The following is an 18,738-nucleotide window of genomic DNA, read 5'->3' as shown; positions in this document are numbered from 1 at the left end:
AAAAAGAAAAAAAGGATAGATAGAAAGATGGATAGATAGATAGATAAATAAATAGATAGATATATTGATAGATACTAGATAGATAGATACATACATAGATACACATACAAACAGACAGGCAGATATATAATAGACAGATAGATGAAAGAAAGAAAGAAAGAAAGAAAGAAAGAAAGAAAGAAAGAAAGAAAGAAAGAAAGAAAGAAAGAAAGAAAGAAAGACATAGAGCCAGACAGTGAGATATATAGATAATAGATAGAAAGATAGATGATAGCTAGATATAACTTGGCCTAGTAATACCTATGATAGAAAATCAAACATAAAGATAATGCAGAAGCAACAGTGACACACTGTAAATCTCATTTACACTTCCTTATCCAGAATACAATAAGTTCTTGACATTTCTGACCATGTAAATATGCTCCACAATTCTTATTAATTTTACTTCATGATAATAATGGAAAATATGTTATGTGGCACTAATTTAATTTAGAGAGACTGTCTACTCCAAAAATGTTATTGTTTAAAAAGATAGATAATCCCTTTATTACAATATAATATAGGTGCAATAAATACACACAAAGTGACACCCAGCATAAGGAATGGATGTCATGAAGTAAGGAAGTATTTATGCAATAAACTGCACTATTTAGGCAGATTCCCTTTAAAGGGACACAAAACTGCAATGGGAAAATATTCATTCAACCTTATATCTCAAATTACCACTTAGATTGTCAGAGCAGGGCCCTTTAATAATTTTGTCCCAGTCTGTCTTCTCTTGTTTTATCATTATTTAGTGTACACCTATATTGCACTGCAGAATCTGTTAAATCATTACAATAAAGATAATAATAATAAAAATAATAATAAATAAAAAATCATCATCATAATGCATCATCATAATGCAGCAGAGCATTTTGCACTATTGATTGTCCATAACTATGGGGTAAATTACAAACCTTTAGAAAAGTTTATAAAATATTTTACCTACAAATAGACTTTAAAAGGGACACTGAACCCAATTTTTTTCCCTTTGTGATTCAGATAGACTTTTAAGCAAATTTCTAATTTACCCCTATTATAATTTTTTCTTCGTTCTCTTGCTATCTTTATTTGAAAAAGAAGACCTTGAAGCTATTTTTTGGTTCAGACACTGGACAGCACTTGTTTATTGGTGGATGAATTTATCCATCAATCAGCAAGAACAACCCAGGTTGTTCACCAAAAATGGGCCTGCATCTAAACTTAAATTCTTGCATTTCAAATAAAGATACCAAGAGAATGAAGAAAATTTGATAATAGGAGTATATAAGAAAGTTGCTTCAAATTGCATGCTCTATCTGAATCATGAAAGAAAACAAAATTGGGTTCAGTGTCCCTTTAACCCCTTAAGGACCAAGACCATTTTTCAATTTCTTTCCCTGAAGGACCAGGGCTATTTTTAAATTTCTGCGGTGTTTGTGTTTAGCTGTAATTTTCCTCTTACTCATTTACTGTACCCATACATATTATATACCGTTTTTCTCGCCATTAAATGGACTTTCTAAAGATATCATTATTTTTATCATATCTTATCATTTGCTTTAAAAAAATGATAAAATATTAGGAAAAAATGAAAAAAAAAAAAACACTTTTTCTAACTTTGACCCCCACAATCTGTTACACATCTACAATCACCAAAAAACACCCATGCTAAATAGTTTCTAAATTTTGTCCTGAGTTTAGAAATACCCAATGTTTACATGTTCTTTGTTTTTTTTGCAAGTTATAGGGCCATAAATACTAGTAGCACTTTGCTATTTCCAAACCACTTTTTTTCAAAATTAGCTCTAGTTACATTGGAACACTGATATCTTTCAGGAATCCCTGATTAACCCTTGACATGTATATATTTTTTTTTTTAGAAGACATCCCAAAGTATTGATCTAGGCCCATTTTGGTATATTTCATGCCACCATTTCACCACCAAATGCAATCAAATAAAAAAAATTGTTCACTTTTTCCCAAATATTTTCACAAACTTTAGGTTTCTCACTGAAATTATTTACAAACAACTTGTGCAATTATGGCATAAATGGTTGTAAATGCTTCTCTGGGATCCCCTTTGTTCAGAAATAGCAGACATATATGACTTTGGTGTTGCTTTTTGGTAATTAGAAGGCCGCTAAATGCCACTGCGCATCACACATGTATTATGCCCAGCAGTGAAGGGGTTAATTAGGGAGCATATAGGGAGCGTCTAGGGTTAATTTTAGCTTTAGTGTAGTGTAGTAGGCAAGTATTGATCTAGGCCCATCTTGGTATATTTCATGCTACCATTTCACCGCTAAATGCGATCAAATAAAAAAAAAACGTAAAATTTTTCACAATTTTAGGTTTCTCACTGAAATTATTTACAAACAACTTTTGCAAGTATGGCATAAATGATTGTAAATGCTTCTCTGGGATCCCCTTTGTTCAGAAATAGCAGACATATATGGCTTTGGCGTTGCTTTTTGGTAATTATAAGGCCGCTAAATGCCGCTGCGCACCACACGTGTATTATGCCCAGCAGTGCAGGGGTTAATTAGGTCGTTTGTAGGGAGCTTGCAGGGTTAATTTTAGCTTTAGCGTAGAGATCAGCCTCCCACCTGACACATCACACCCCAGGATCCCTCCCAAACAGCTCTCTTCGCTCCCCCATCCCACAATTGTCCCCGCCATCTTAAGTACTGGCAGAAAGTCTGCCAGTACTAAAATAAAAGGTATATTTAAGAAAATTTAAAAAATTGTATAGCATATTTACATATGCAGCTGTGTAGGATCCCCCCTTAGCCCCCAACCTCCCCGATCCCCCCCCCAAACAGCTCTCTAACCCTCCACCTCTACCTTACTGGGAGCCATCTTGGGTACTGGCAGCTGTCTGCCAGTACCCTGTTTGCAAATACAAATGTTTTTTTTTTTATTTTTGTTGTTGTTTTTTTTCCATTTTTTCTGTAGTGTAGCTTCCCCCCCCCCCCCACAGACCAATCCCCTACCCGCTCCCAGATCCCTTAGATTTACTTTTGTTAGGGATTTTATCCCCCCTTACTGCCACTCATATGAAAATTTTTTGCTGTAGTGTAGCGGTTCCCACCCGCTCCCTCCCCGTGCACGCGCCCACCCGCCGCCCCTGTGCACACGCGCGCGTGCTCCCGACAACCCCGCCTCCGATCCCGCCCCCCTCTTTCTTCAGTCTTTCATCGATGGCAGCCCACCCGCCTCCCGCAGTCAGCTTCCACCAACGATTGCGGCCATCGATGCCGGTGCAGAGAGGGCCACAGAGTGGCTGTCTCTGCATCGGATGGGGGAAAAATGTTATTGCAGGATGCCTTGATATCGAGGCATCACTGCAATAACCATAAAGAGGCTGGAAGCGATCAGGATCGCTTCCAGCCGCTTTAATCCCCAAAGTCGTACAGGGTACGTCGCTGGTCTTTAAAGACCAGGTTGTGTGCAACGTACCCTGTACGACTCGTGTCATTAAGGGGTTAAGTACATTTTGTAGAAAAGTCATTAGATAAACTTTTCTAAAGGATTGTGATTGACTATGGGTTTAAAGGGACAGTAAAGTGAAAATCAAACTTTCATGATTCAGATAGAGCAGGGGTTTTCAAACTGGTCCTCAGACCTCCCTAACAGGCCAGATTTTGAGGATATCTGACCTAGAGCACAGGTGAAATAATCAGCTGATTAGTAAATATGGTTAACCTGCTCTCATCCAAGGTACTCCTGAAAATCTGGCCTGTTAGGGAGGCCTGAGGACAGGTTTGTAAACATCTGAGATAGAGCATACAATTTTAAACACCTTTCCAATTAACTTCTATTTTCTAATTTGCTACATTCTCTTAATATCCTGTTTCTTGAAAAGCATACCTAGGTAGGCTCAGAAGCAGCAATGCACTGCTGGGAGCTAGGTGCAGATTGGTGGCTGGACATATATGTATCTTGTCATTGGCTAACCAGATGTGTTCAGGTAGTTCTCAGTAGTATATTGCTGCCCCTTCAACAAAAGAATGAAGCAAATTTGATAATATAAGTACATTGGAAAATGTTTAAAATGGTATGCTCTGTCTGAATGACACAAAATGGGGGTTTATGTTCCTTTAAAGGGACAGTCAAGTCCAAAATAAACTTTCATGATTCAAAAAGGGCATGCAATTTTAAACAACTTTCCAATTTACTTTTATCACTAATTTTGCTTTGTTCTCTTGGTATTCTTAGTTGAAAGCTAAACCTAGGTAGGCTCATATGCTAATTTCTTATACCTTGAAGGCCGCCTCTTATGTGAATGCATTTTGACAGTTTTTCACCACTAGAGGGTGTTAGTTCATGTGTGTCATATAGATAACATTGAGCTCACGCATGGGAAGTTACCTAGGAGTAAGCACTGTTTGGCTAAAATGCAAGTCTGTCAAAAGAACTGAAATAAGGAGGCAGTTTGCAGAGACTTAGATACAAGGTAATTACAGAGGTAAAAAGTATATTAATATAACTGTGTTGGTTATGCAAAACTGGGGAATGGGTAATAAAGGGAATATCTATCTTTTTAAACAACAAAAATTCTGGTGTTGACTGTCCCTTTAAGTCATCCAAAGCAGTTCAACACTTAGTTAACCAGAGTAACAATACACTTCTGCTCCTGTGATTGGTAGATACACACATGTGATGCTTGTGCTTTGCTCACTGGCCTATGTTCTGTTCAGGAGCAGATTGTAACTATAGTGTTAACCCCTTTGTGGTTAGACACAATAATGCATTTTCTTACTGAAGTTTCGCCATTGCATTGCAGAAATGTAAAGGGAATATTTCCACCAATCCAGTTTTTGTTGCTGTAAACATATTTGGATTTAGGAATTGAAAGGGCCACAAAACAACTGCAGATAAAATGCAAGATACTTTTGCACTTTTGGATATTTTGAAAAAAATGAAAATAATTTACAAGCACATGGCAATCTTTTTCCCTTCACAGATGGTGTTTACTAGCAGGTACCTTATATTATGACTATAGTTCAATATGATTTATTGCATATTAACTGAAAACGGTACCCAAATTTGCATGCACCATATTTAAAAAAATACCAAATATTATTTATTTACAGGAGAAAAGAGTAAAAATTGTAAGGAAACACTTTAGCTGATATGCAAAAACATATTTCATGCCTATACGCGGACATACATGTGTAGGCTTATTCAATATAATTGAGTGCTGTGAATAAAAGCCTTACTAAAGAGTGAAGAAAACTTAAAGGGACATGAAACACAATTTTTTTTCTTTTGTGATTCAGTTAAACATAACATTTTAAACAACTTTGTAATTTACTTATATTATAAAAGTTGCTTCAGTCTCTCTGTATCCTTTGCTGAAAAAGCAGAAGTGCACTACAGCGAACTAACTGAAAACAACTGTTGAGCCAATGGAAAAATTCATGTATGTGCTGCCACCAATCAGCAGCTAGCTTCCAATAGTGTAGGATATCTAAATATTTATTTTCAAAGGATACTAAGAGAATAAAGTAAATTTCAAAATAGACGAGAATTTAAATGTTTTAAGATTACATGCTCTGTCTGAATCATGCAAGTATAATTTTGACTTTCCTATTGCTTTAAAATGATAATATGTATCTATATGTGTGACAATTGTACGACAGTTGTTTGATTTGATTGGTGAACATGGATACATACACTCTCTAGCATTTTCAATACCATTTTATACCATTTTTAGTAATTTATACGCCCCCTGCAAAAATAAATAAATAAATAAATATACATAGGCAAGCAGCTGATGAGTTAATTGTATTTAAAACTGCTGCAGGAACACCACTTCAGATGGGCTGGGCTCTATTGTCCACCCCCACTGGGAAGATGATTTCTGCTGATGCCCATTGTTTTTAAAAACAAGTGCTGCACTTGAAATTTTCAGTATAAGTGGCAGTTTCAACAGACAAAATTAGCTATTTCAAATTTGAATGTCATAAACAATGTCATAAACTATTCATAAACAATTTACTATACTCTGGCAGGCAAATTGGATAATTTAGGATGAGATTACGAGTGGCTCTATCGTTTGCTCAGGAGCAACAAAGAGTTTATCGTGCCTGTTTGCGCGCATCGGAAGTAGCGTGCATATTACAAGTTGAAAGTAAACGCTATTGCTTGAGTGTAATTGAAGCAAATGCTTGAATAAAAAGGTTACACAAAACACATCAAAATTACATTTAAAACTACAGTTACCAAAAATTGCACAAAAAGTTATAAAGACTCAAAGATATGAGATCCGAGGTGTTAGAAAAAAAATGCAGGCAAAGGGCTTTAACAAAGACATACAAACATATACATGTCTAAATATGTATATGTATGTATAAATATATATGTGTGTGCATATGTATTTATGTATATATGTATTTACATATGTATACATATATAGACATAGTGCATTGGAGCCCTTTGCAGTCAATTAGATGAAAACATGAAAAAACTTATTTATGCAATATTCATATTTAATAAAGGTTTTAACTATGTATTTACTGTAAATATTTCACATTCTAATGTTCTGCACATAATGGAATATGCTCGATGTATTTATAAATAGATATTCCTGTATATATCTATAACTATAAATAATTATATATATATATATATATGTATATATATATATATATATATATATATATATATATATATATATATATATATATATATATATATATGTATATATATATATATATATATATATATATATATATATATATATATATATATATATATATATATTGTACAAAATACTATTACCATATATATATTTAGAAATATGTATTAATGAACAAATAGAACATATTATGCCATAAAAAGATCATTGGAATGGGAAATTTTCATATTTTCATGTCAGGTAAGCGCACTTGAGAATACGCGTTCGGGTTAGCATGCGAGTAGGGTGTTATTTTTTTCATTTTTTTCTCCAACTTGTGCATGATATCATAACTTTGGGCGAAAACTTTTTACTTTCAACTTGTAATACGAGTGCAACCTGATGCACACACAAAGCGTACTTCTAGCACAGTTAGCCGTGAGCAAAAACCCTAAATAGCGCTTCACTAATAATCTATCCCTTAATGGGAGAAACTTTCAAGGAACAATTTGCCTTTAATTGTTGTTCCTTCATATGTATGATAGAAAAAATAAACTTACAGGCCCATTTATCAAGCTCCGTACAGAGCTTGAAGGGCCGTGTTGCTGGCGACTCTTCAGACTCGCCAGAAACACAACTTATGAAGCAGTGGTCACAAAGACCGCTGCTCCATAACCCTGTCCGCCTGCTCTGAGCAGGCGGACAGGAATCGCCGGAAATCAACCCGATCGAATACGATCGGGTTGATTGACACCTCCCTGCTGGCGGACAATCTGGTGGCCGCGAGTCAGCAGGGGGCGGCGTTGTACCAGCAGCTGTTGTGAGCTGCTAGTGCAATGTTAAATGCGGAGAGCGTATTGCTCTCCGCATTTAGCGAGGTCTTGCGGACCTGATCCGCAGTGTCGGATCAGGTCCGCAAGCCCTTTGATAAATGGGCCTGCATATCTCCCTTTTAAAGTTATTATCCATTCTAAAAATAAAAATATTAATTTGAATCTTAAATCATAAACTCCTCTATCAGCTTAAGAATGGATAACACATCCAAATGAAAACAGCTACTTCAAGAATATTTTAAGGTTGGTTAATGGATTCCATTAAAATATTTATTCTCTTTAGGTGTAAATCAATTCACAAAGCAAAGAAGATATTACTGGTTTCTGTTTTACCCCTGAGAAAAAAAAGCAAGTTGGTGATATTTTTACAATTAGAACTTTTAGAAACTGCAGTGGTATCTATGTCAAGTGTAACCAATTTTCAAAAAGATCCCCACTTAAAGTGACAGTAAATCCTAGCGTTTGTAAAACGCTAGGATTGACTATTGAAATAAATAAAGGGGACTTTCATTCATGAAGTACAAGATACTTCACGTAGAAAGTTCCTTTATTTGTTTCAATCGGTCGCCGTTTTTACCTGCTACAGCAGCCCACGGCTAAAAAAAATTTTTGTTTCACCTCTTAGCCAATAGCCATGCGGTAAATCCAACTTGGCGCCAATAGGAGACAGATTTACCACATGGCTATTGGCTAAGAGGTGAAAACGTCACCTCTTAGCAAAAAAATGTTTTAGCTGCGGGCTGCTGTAGCAGCTAAGAACGGCGACCGATGGAAACAAATAAAGGAGCTTTCAACATTAAGTATCTTATACTTCATGAATGAAAGTCCTAGCGCTTGTAAAACGCTACGATTTACTTTAACCGACACATCTCTATTTAACAGCCAGTTTGTTGCTTTAAACTAAAAGCATATTTAACAATTATTCAATATAACAGACAGTTTGCATAAATATTTTGACAATGCATGCAAAAAAAATCTCAATACACTTTATAACAACTTTAAACCTCTTATAACAGTATTATAATTTCCAAAATATATTACATTAATAGAGAGGCAGAATACACACTTTTTACTTAAAGGGACAGGAGCAGGTGAGTGAGAACAAGCATTTAATGAAATAGTTTACATGGATGTTTCAGTACCGTTAATAAAATGTTAATTATTGTCTGTGTTCAGATCTGACATTGTTTTATTGAGATTCCGCTGTCAATTTTAAGCACCATTGTACATCAATAATATGAGTTTGTCACATCATTAACGGTTTAGAAAACAGTGGTTGGGTCTCAGAAATCCGATAAAAAAAACTATTTTTTTTGTATTGATGTTATGATGTTCTTACATAAATTTATAATAAGGAATCAAAATCTAATTCTCAAATCATCAAAAACCCAATGGCAATTTCATTTTCATTTGGGAACATTATATAATGTAATAATTATGTTCTAATCATATACAGGTATACCTCACTTTACAGCGCTTCACTTTACAGCGATTCGCTAATACAGCGCTTTGTGGAGCAGAAGTTCAACCTCCAAGGATTTTGAAACAGTGCTGTAAATCGTTGTGAGATTGTGAGAAAAGTGACTGGCACCATTTTGCTATGCTTAGTTCACTCTGTTAACTGCATTGCAGTGCAATCTGTGTCTCACTGCTATAGTCTGGCAAATTTTAATACAGTAATTGTCACTATTTTACAGGTACAGTATTTATTAAATACTAATTAAATACTTGCTGGCTAGTGTTAAACTAAACGTAGCACTATTGCACTTCTAATATATGTTAGTTCAAACATGTTTTTAAGATTTTAAACACTGAAAGGAAAGCTAAAACTGCCTTGTTTCACTTTAAGGCGGTTTTCACTTTACAGCGGGGCTCCGGTCCCTAACCCGCTGTATGAGCGGGGTATACCTGTACAGATAATAAAAAAACTATTTCATTACATTGCTATGGTTACCCATTTGCCTGTGCCCCTTTAATCTAAAAAAAATTTTTTTTTACCTTTTGCAATAAAATTACATATAAAAAAATGATCACTGCATTTTCTTTAGGCTAAATCATTTTTACTTTCATATTTTAAATCACCCAATAGATTTTATAAAGCGTTTGCATACAGTTGTAAAAAACATTCCAATAATGTCCATGGTGGGTGGGTGACATTTTGAATTAGTTTCTAAATGGTCTAAAAAATATATATATCGTTTTTTTTTTTGGACTAAAATTGTATTTCTCACCTTCTGATGCTTCTCAAAGTGGAAGAATCCGAGCATGCCATGCGGCAGGTAAGTATGTGGCCTTCCCTGGTGCTTGACAGAACCATGTTCAATTTAGATTGTTCTACCACATGGTTAGATCAAGCACAAAGGAAAACCCCAATAAGGATCATAGCCAGTGTTAGGTAGCACCAGAGAAAGAAGAGCGTTGCGAAGAGAAGCATAAAGCTGTAAAGTTCAGACCGTTACTAACCACTTCAACTATACAAAAATAGCAGAGGTGGTCATCTTCCCTACTGTGTTTGCCAGCAAACATTAAGTACAAAAATCTGTTAGTGTTTAGCGTGACCAAAATCCAAAAAGCAGAAAATGCAATGGAAGAAGAATCGCTTGTGATATTTGGCAGTCTACAAGCCCCAACGTCATGTCTTTGTTTCTATTGCTGTAAAAAGCTGAAATGAACCCATAGCAAATAAAAAAGAATGTAATGTTAGTTTGTCAACTTCTGCTTCACACTTCCAAGTTTCATATTTTAATCCCAATGTATAATACCGGTGCAGTTTTTGCCCTTATTTATTTGTCTGATTACATATCTCTTGCATCAATAAGCTGAATACAGTGTCATTTGCTTGTGTTCTCTGTGTCCTTTAATGTATTTTATCTCACACCCTGCTAAAAACAAGATCACATTCCAGTTGCAAAGGTAACTGGGTTGTAATAACAATAGTTACTGAATTTATAATAACAATAAAAATATTTGTTTCCAGTTTATATCTGAAACTGAGGATATGAAACTACTCTTGTTCTTTCATTTAAATATTTAGACAACATCCCAAAGTGTGAGGAGTATGCACCACATAATTGGGCCAATCATTAAAGGGACATGCAACTCAATTTTTTTTTCATGATTCAGATAGAGAATACAATTCAAAATAACTTTTCAATTCACTTATATTATCAAATTTGATTCATTCTCATAGTATTCTTTGTTAAACGAGCAGCAATGCACTACTGGGAGCTACTTAAGCACATTGGCTGAGCCAACAACAAGTAGCAAATATATGCAGCCACCAATCAGCAGTTAGCTCCCAGTAATGCGCAGTTGCACATGGTATGTTTTAAACAAAAGATACCAAGAGAATGAAGCAAATTAGATAATCGAAGTCAATTGTAAAGTTGTTTAAAATTGTATGCTCTGTCTGAATCATAAAATACAAATATGGGGTTTCATGTCCCTTTATTTAGTAATTCCAGGAGTTATGTCCTCTCTGATCCTATCATTTTTCTCCTTATAGGTAAATTCATGGCATATCAGATGTAAATCTATACACAATCTATGGCTCTGTAAATTATATCTGTCCTGATAAAGTGATAGCTGGATGCCTAATTTTGTGTTTTTCCCACCTGTAGCTTAGCTTCATCTATACTTTTTTTTTTTTATATATACAAAATACAAACCCTCAACATATTAATGATTAGAAAAAACATGGTGCAGCAAGTCCTAAAATTAGAAATTATATTTTAAACGGACACTGTAGTCAACTTTTTCTTGGTTCATCTACAACGGGGCAATTTAAAATGTATTTTGGTAAAAAAAATAATAATACTTGTGTTCCTGTTTTGAAAAAAATATTCTTGTTATACTTGCAGAGGTGAGTTCATCTCCAACAGTAAAGCAGAGATAGTTGTCCTTTTCAGCCAGTGAGGATTAGTAGGAAGTACAAAAAATAATACTGCAGTATTAGCTTCAGCTTTATTTTAAACAGCTTTTGTTTAAAGGGACAAAAATCCCAAATTTGTTCTTTCACGATTCAGATAGAGCATACAATTATAAATAACTAAATAACCAATTTTTTTCTATTATTGAATTTGCTTAGTTCTCTTGGTATCGTTTGTTGAAAAGTATACCCACGTCGGCTAAGGAGCTGGGGGCTAGCTGCTGATTGGTGGCTGGACATATATGCCCCATTGGCTTACCGATTTGTTTAACTAGCTCCCAGTAGCGCTTTGCTTCTCATTTAACAAAGGATACCAAGAGAATAAAACAAAATTGATAATAGAAGTAAATCGTAAAGTTGTTTAAAAATGTATACTCTATCTGAATCATAAAAGAAAAATATTGTGTTTCATGTCCCTTTAACATTAATGTTTCTAACAGGTGTAAACATTTCTCATTAATGCCAATAATAATTTCTCATGTCATACAAACAACCTACTCTCATTGTTCTGATCACTCATTAGACGGTTACAAAAATAATGTAACATTCCATTAAAAATTTGTTATTGAAGTTCATATTTTTTCTCGTTAGCTATACAAATATTGCTATTACCATGTTTCTAAAATCTTCATGCGTATTATAAACTGACAAAGTAATACAAAAACATCTTTATTTTCTACCATTCCTATTATATGAATGCTTCAGTTATTTTATATACACATCCTCCTTACTAATACATTACATCACATCTTAAAGGGACAGTAAAATAAAATTACAAATCTAAGACTGAGAAAGCGCATGGAATTTTAAACAACTTTCCAATTAAATGTAATTATCTATCTATCCGTCTGTCTGTCTTACTGCATACACATGCAAGACTGTACCACAAAACTAGTGCAATTTACAGGTAGTAAGTAATACCATAAATGCAATAGAAATGTAAGTAAAATAACTAAAGATTCTTATAATTTAAAGAGTAAATAAAGTTAAGGACAGTTACAGAAATCAGTAATATGTTTAAAAAAGAATAAAATATCAGTTTAAATACAACATCCATCCAACACACAGGAGACACAACAATGTTAATAAGCATGCAGGTGCACTGATTTACATTTTACAGCTCTGAGGCAAGGCAGACTTTTGGAAGCAATTATTGAAAGTTGCACTATGTAAAGAGGAGGGATTTGTGCTAACAGCTGCCTGGGTTTTCTTTTCTCAGCTAGCTTGAGTATGATTAACAGAACAAGCATCTTAGCATAGCAACAGTTAATTTAATCAATTTACCCCAAGTATATAAAATACGGAAAATGGCTTTAGGCAGGGGCTTGATTCCATATTACTAATTGAATCATCTTGCTGTCATGTGTTTTGTAAAGCAGAGATGTTCTCTAATATTTTTGCCACTGCATCTCTTATTGACATAACTGATAATTGTTTTTAAAACTGTCAATAGCATCAGTATTAGTGATGTCGTGAATTGTTCCCCTGATTCAGTATATGTTATCTGATCAATATCAAGGGGCTTATAAAAGAAAACATACTTATAGTCCTGGCTGCCACAGGGTACAGACCTTGTTTGCAGGCAGTGTGCTAAGCATTTTCTTTATAGATAAACAGTATACTATTTGTTCCTTTAGTAGATTGTGATGCCTTGTAATGGACAAACAAAATCAAGGTATATATATATATAGATATATAAAACAAAAATCTTGATTTTGTTGGTCCATTAAAAGGCAAAAAAAGCAACAACCCTTTTACAGTATACTAATTAAATCATTTAATTACTATTGTACATCCAAAGTGGGGTACTTAAAGAGACATTGACCTCCAACACATTTCTTCAATATGAAAGAACAGCAACTAAACAAGTCTTCCTTTTTTGGCATGAAAACAAGTAAAGTAAAAGCAGTCGTGGGCTTTCTACTAATGTTTGTTGGCTGATAGGTACTTCCTGTTAAAGCTCATTGGTTGGATGGTACTTTTTGGTAATACTTACTATGTATTAGTTGCAAGTTCTGTACCTTTCAGACAATGTGCATTAGTAGGATGTACTTAATCAATACTGTTATATTAGTGTACATTTAAAAAAGCTTCAACTGCATTTTACATGCATAATATGGCTACACTCTTTTATAGAAATGACTGATTTATTTATTTTTTGTAAACTGTCCCTTTAAGAACTATAGCGTGTTTAATTTATCAGCACAACTTTCTAACAAAAAATGTGTCAGTAGGCTTAATTTCTTTTAAAGAGACACTAAACCCATTTTGTCTGCACTGCTTTTAAATGATTGCGAAAAAACTAGGCAGAAAGCTTTCCTTCATGGGATAGAACGGATCCTAAGGCCAACATTTGCACACCGTTGGGTTCTCCTTGCTAGCCTGCACCATTAGCCCCCCAAAACAATCTTTTTTTTCAATGACAGGCAGTACAGGCAATCAGCTGCTACACGACCCACCTCATAGGCTACACAGAGTGCACTTGCTACCCTGCATACAGCCTAGATACAAAGATTGTAAGCAAGGCAATGGGTATAACTTATGGGGAGGGCTATACCTCCTCCCAAAAACAAAAAAGGTTTGCCCCATTAGGTAGAAACATAGCTCATAACAGCTGGTTCAGCACCACTGGACATAAACTTTCTGCCTACTTTTCTGCAATGCTTTAAAAGTATTAAGTATTAAGTATTAAGTCAATAACATTTGAGAAGATACGTTTTTACTTATCACCACTTATCAAAAACGTGCTCTATGGGATAGATTGTCAATATCATTAAATAAATCGCAAAGAGGCAGCAACATGTCAAAAGTGAAAACTGTGGTTTAGAACTTCAAAATGATGAAATGGATACAAGTTTTTTTTATTTTTTTTTATACATTTGGCTCACTAAATGTATACAATTTCACTGGATTAGATTGTTATGTTGGAACAAATAGAATAAATGTCTGTAGAAAGGAATATGGAGATTTATAATCATAAGGATGATCTGATTATGAAAAATACTATAAGAAATATATATTATTACACATCTAACAAGGTTGTGCAAGGTACTGTATATGATGACAGAGAGCAGAATGTCTTCCAGACTCATTAAACATTATTGGAAAAGTATATAGAAGCACCATTTAGTTTAACAATATATATTTTTATGTTATAGTTGAATCTTACATTATCAAACAACATTTTATACAAGAACTTATTTAATGGTTCGTGAACCAAAATGTTGTTTGGTGGCATAAAGCACAATTATTAAATGAAGGTCTACTTTACACTGAATTATGCTGTTAATGCTGTTTTTGTATTCTGGTAAAGGATTGGGCAGTGACTTCCAATTGAGAGTGAAATTGGGACTATAAATAACCCTGATACTGAGAGAGGTGACAGGTGTGATTATTACATTTTTTGGAAGAAGTAATTTCTTGTAAAATGTTATCATAATAACTTAAAGCATGCTAATAAAGTTTTACAATAAAAAATGGTTTTATAAATAAAGTTTTAAAATTGTGAACTGTTTCTTCTTGTGTGTTCTGTGTTACAACCATAGATAGCTTTTGCCCCCGAAGGGTTATTTCAACTTTGAATAAAAAAGGGAGGCATTATGATTATGTTCTTTGTTTCATATACTGTATATATATATATATATATATATATATATATATATATATATATATTGTTTAAACATTTGACATCTAGGGTGTTTGCCAAATGTCAATACTAGTATGACTTGTAATCAAGTGGTTTCTCCTGTATTACTTTAATTTACAGAACATAGTGACACAATTCAATAATGATAAATGATTTTTAAACAGGGACATTTTAATATGTCAATTTATATTTCATAGTATAAAGTGCCAGCTACTGTGTGTATCTGAAGCAGTAAAACTTTATTTATTATATCCAACCATATTAAGGTTAATTAATATTCATCAAAACATTAATATGAAACATTAATATGAATAATACACACCTATTGCATGCAGCAATTACTGCAAATATAATTTATGAACTTCAGGAGAACAACATTATACTTATAAAAAAATAAAACAATCCAGTTATTTAAAAAACATATTCTAATTTGAATAAATACTGCACTATATGACTATTCCTTTGCCAGAGAGGCAGAATCAAGTAATCTTGCTCACTGTAACTGTGAGAACAAAAATAGTTATTTTGGCCCTTTTAAGCTGAAAAAAAAACTTTTAAATAGCACTAAGAACTATTTATCTCCCTGCCAAATTTCAATCAAGCACTTTCGGTGGTTTAGGCTGTAGCCAGGACTAAAGTGGTTCCTCATTGCACAATAATAAGCAATGGTGATAAACAAAACTTTTACAGTTCAAAATATTTAATATAAAAACAGAGAGCAACCGACTTTAAATATTCAGGAATTGTGGTGATTAAAAGTACTTTTCTGAAGTACCGAATTCCAGCAATATTGGTCAATCTAAAATGTATTTAAATATATATTGTATATACAAAATAAAGTATTTACAAAAATTCACACATTCCTGCAAAATAAAATCTGCATAAAAAAGTAAATTGTGATAGATTATTGTAACAGACGACATCTTGCATTAGAAAATAAAATATTAAGTAACAAGAACTCACCAAGTACAACACATTTTAGCTAACAGATTTATATTGCCTAACATAACACACATCCAGCATAAATGCATTTTATTTGAACATTGGAAAATGGCCTAAATTACTTTATTCTATAGTAGTTTTATAAATCACAGTCAGTAAAACTGTTTTCATATTTAAGATGCTTCTTTTCAAATATTTGTGGTACAATATTATAGTATAAAAACCACAAGTTTATATTTAAAACTATGTGAAATATTGTAAGAAGTATACAATGCTTAAAAGAAAAAAAAAAGCAGCTGATTTCTGCTCTTTTTTTAAATCCATCAGTATAATTGGTTTTGTCTCGGCCTAACCAAATTTGCCAAATCTGATTTAGGAAGATGCCCTGTAATATCCATTACAGAAAACACTGTCTTGTTGATTTAATTAAAGGGCTCTCTGGAGCTGCTCATATCTGAATTGAAAAGGCAGCACTGACCGATCTAAATAAATTACCTGTACAACGGAACTTTTTGCTCTTGATCTGGCTGATTCGTTTGTTGGCGAGGCGGCGCGGACTTGTGCATCGGGCGCCGCTGGTTTCTATCGGATTATCTTGCAAGTAATCAGCAAGCCACTTCAAATGGCAATCACACACAAATGGGTTCTGAGCTAAATGTCTGTCAGAGAGATGGAAGGTTTAATCAGAGATGATCTATGACTCTACTATAGATGCTACTTCCCTTATACATAGAATCACAGAGGGAAGAGTCATTCTATAGGTTTGCCTTATATACAGACAGGGCCTAAGCATACACAACAGAACCCTTTTCAATAAATATTTCCCAAAAGATTCGATTTTAAAGATCATTATATATAAAAATGTATTACTTCCAAGTCTGTAAACTTGTATAATTATTGATATTTTAACCTTTTTTATTTTTTGGTTATACTTAAAGGGACATTATACACTAGATTTTTCTTTGCATAAATGTTTTGTAGATGATCCATTTATATAGACCATCTGGGTCTGTTTTGTAAAAATGTATAGTTTTGCTTATTTTTAAATAATATTGTGGTTTCAGACTCCTAACCAAGCCCCAAAGTATTAGATGTATACTGATGTATACAGACTTCAGACTGCTTCTGTTTGAATAATGTGTCTTTTCATAGGCAGTAGGGGGGATGCTCTGCTATCACCCCCTTTCAGTGGGTGTCCCAGGCTTATCTCATTAATAGTGTTAAATTGGGAGCTTCTAAGTAAATTTTTAAAAGGGTTAACACTGGATTTTTATATCAGTATATGTGCATATTATTCTTTAAAGTAGTGTCTATTACATGCAGTTAAATGAAAATTGGTATATTCTGCCCCTTTAAGAAATATTTATTTATAGTTTTATCTAAAATTTGACAAATAGATTCAATATTTGCATTTCCTTAACATAAGGTTGTGTATTCAGAAATACACATGTATGTCCACACGCATGGACGCACGTACTAATATACTGAGACTTTTTTTTTTAATAGTCAATTTACTGAGGCGCTTAGATATCTAAACTGAGTGCTTTTATATTTTTAAATTCTCCATTACAAAAATAATCATAAACATATAACTAATACAATAATGAATATATAGCTGGTAAAAGATATGTTGCATTGGAATTTTTCATAAAAAAATGAAAACCTCCATGATTTACAAAATTGGCTAATAAATTTGGAATTGTCTCCTTAAAATAATATAGATATTGTTATATTTTAGAAAATTTTGATTGTACAAGCAAAAGATAAATGTGTCAATTTAATAACTCTTAATAGAGCTGCAATGGATTATCAGAACATTTACTGTATCCAAACATTCAATAGCTGACAATTTTACAGTGTTCCAATTTAAATGCAGAGAACTGTGCATTTTCATTGCTATATTACAGTTTGAAATTGGACAATTGCTTGTAAAAAAAATAAAATAAAAAATCAACACTGACTGAGCTGAAAAAAAAAATACAGAACATGGTGCACAAGCAATGTTCTCAAAAATAAAAGCAAACAGCATCATAAATGTATTTCTATTCTCTGGAATGAGAAAGAAACATAAATGCACAGACACTTCATGATATGAATACACATAGGGCTCCATGTACTAAGCCGTCAATTCATCCGTCATTGTAGACGCGGATAAACTCGCCGTTACTCGCCGCGGGCGAAATGGTGTCCGCTGTCGCTATGTACTAATATTCCCCCAATAAATAGACAAGTCTAGCCCGCCGCGAGCAGTTGCGGATTGTTGATAAATTTGACGCCTCGCTCGCCGCGACTAAGCTGATGGTACTTAACTTTCAGTTGAATTGTCTGGCCAATTATTAACACGTGACATGCAAGGTGTCACGAACATCATAGTAGTCGCGGGAATAGAATTTTGCTCCTATAAAAGTTCAACTTATCTAAACAACTTTATTATTGTTCAAAATTTTTTGAAGAGTGATAACAGAGCGTTATTTTTGTAATATTTATTTACAATTTGGATATGGCTTCATCTGGATCTGATAATATATAAATATTAATATAAAAATAATTATAAAGATTGACAACTAACAATACAAATTTAAATAGATTACTCTTTAATTACAGTCGACAAATTGGGCGCAATTTATGTACATGGAAATGAGAGACAAATTAGACGCCAGTTATGCTGTAAGTACAATGCTGATATTACTGCCTTTTATATATGTCTAGACTGGCGTCTAGATTGACTTTCCTATTGTTTTGT

The 18,738-nt window shown here is 33.6% G+C and overlaps 1 protein-coding gene across 1 annotated transcript in view; it reads right to left on the bottom strand.

Moving 5' to 3' along the window:
- Positions 1–18,738, bottom strand: part of SLIT3 (slit guidance ligand 3) — an 890,559-nt gene that overhangs the window by 185,910 nt on the left and 685,911 nt on the right. Inside the window, exon 14 of the mRNA XM_053718567.1 lies at positions 16,491–16,654. Coding sequence (XP_053574542.1) covers positions 16,491–16,654 — 164 coding nt within the window. The remainder of the gene's footprint in view (positions 1–16,490; positions 16,655–18,738) is intronic.

This window comes from Bombina bombina, chromosome 6 (assembly GCF_027579735.1).
Source record: "Bombina bombina isolate aBomBom1 chromosome 6, aBomBom1.pri, whole genome shotgun sequence".
Taxonomy (NCBI): domain Eukaryota; kingdom Metazoa; phylum Chordata; class Amphibia; order Anura; family Bombinatoridae; genus Bombina; species Bombina bombina.
This window is presented reverse-complemented; position numbering and strand designations above follow the sequence as displayed.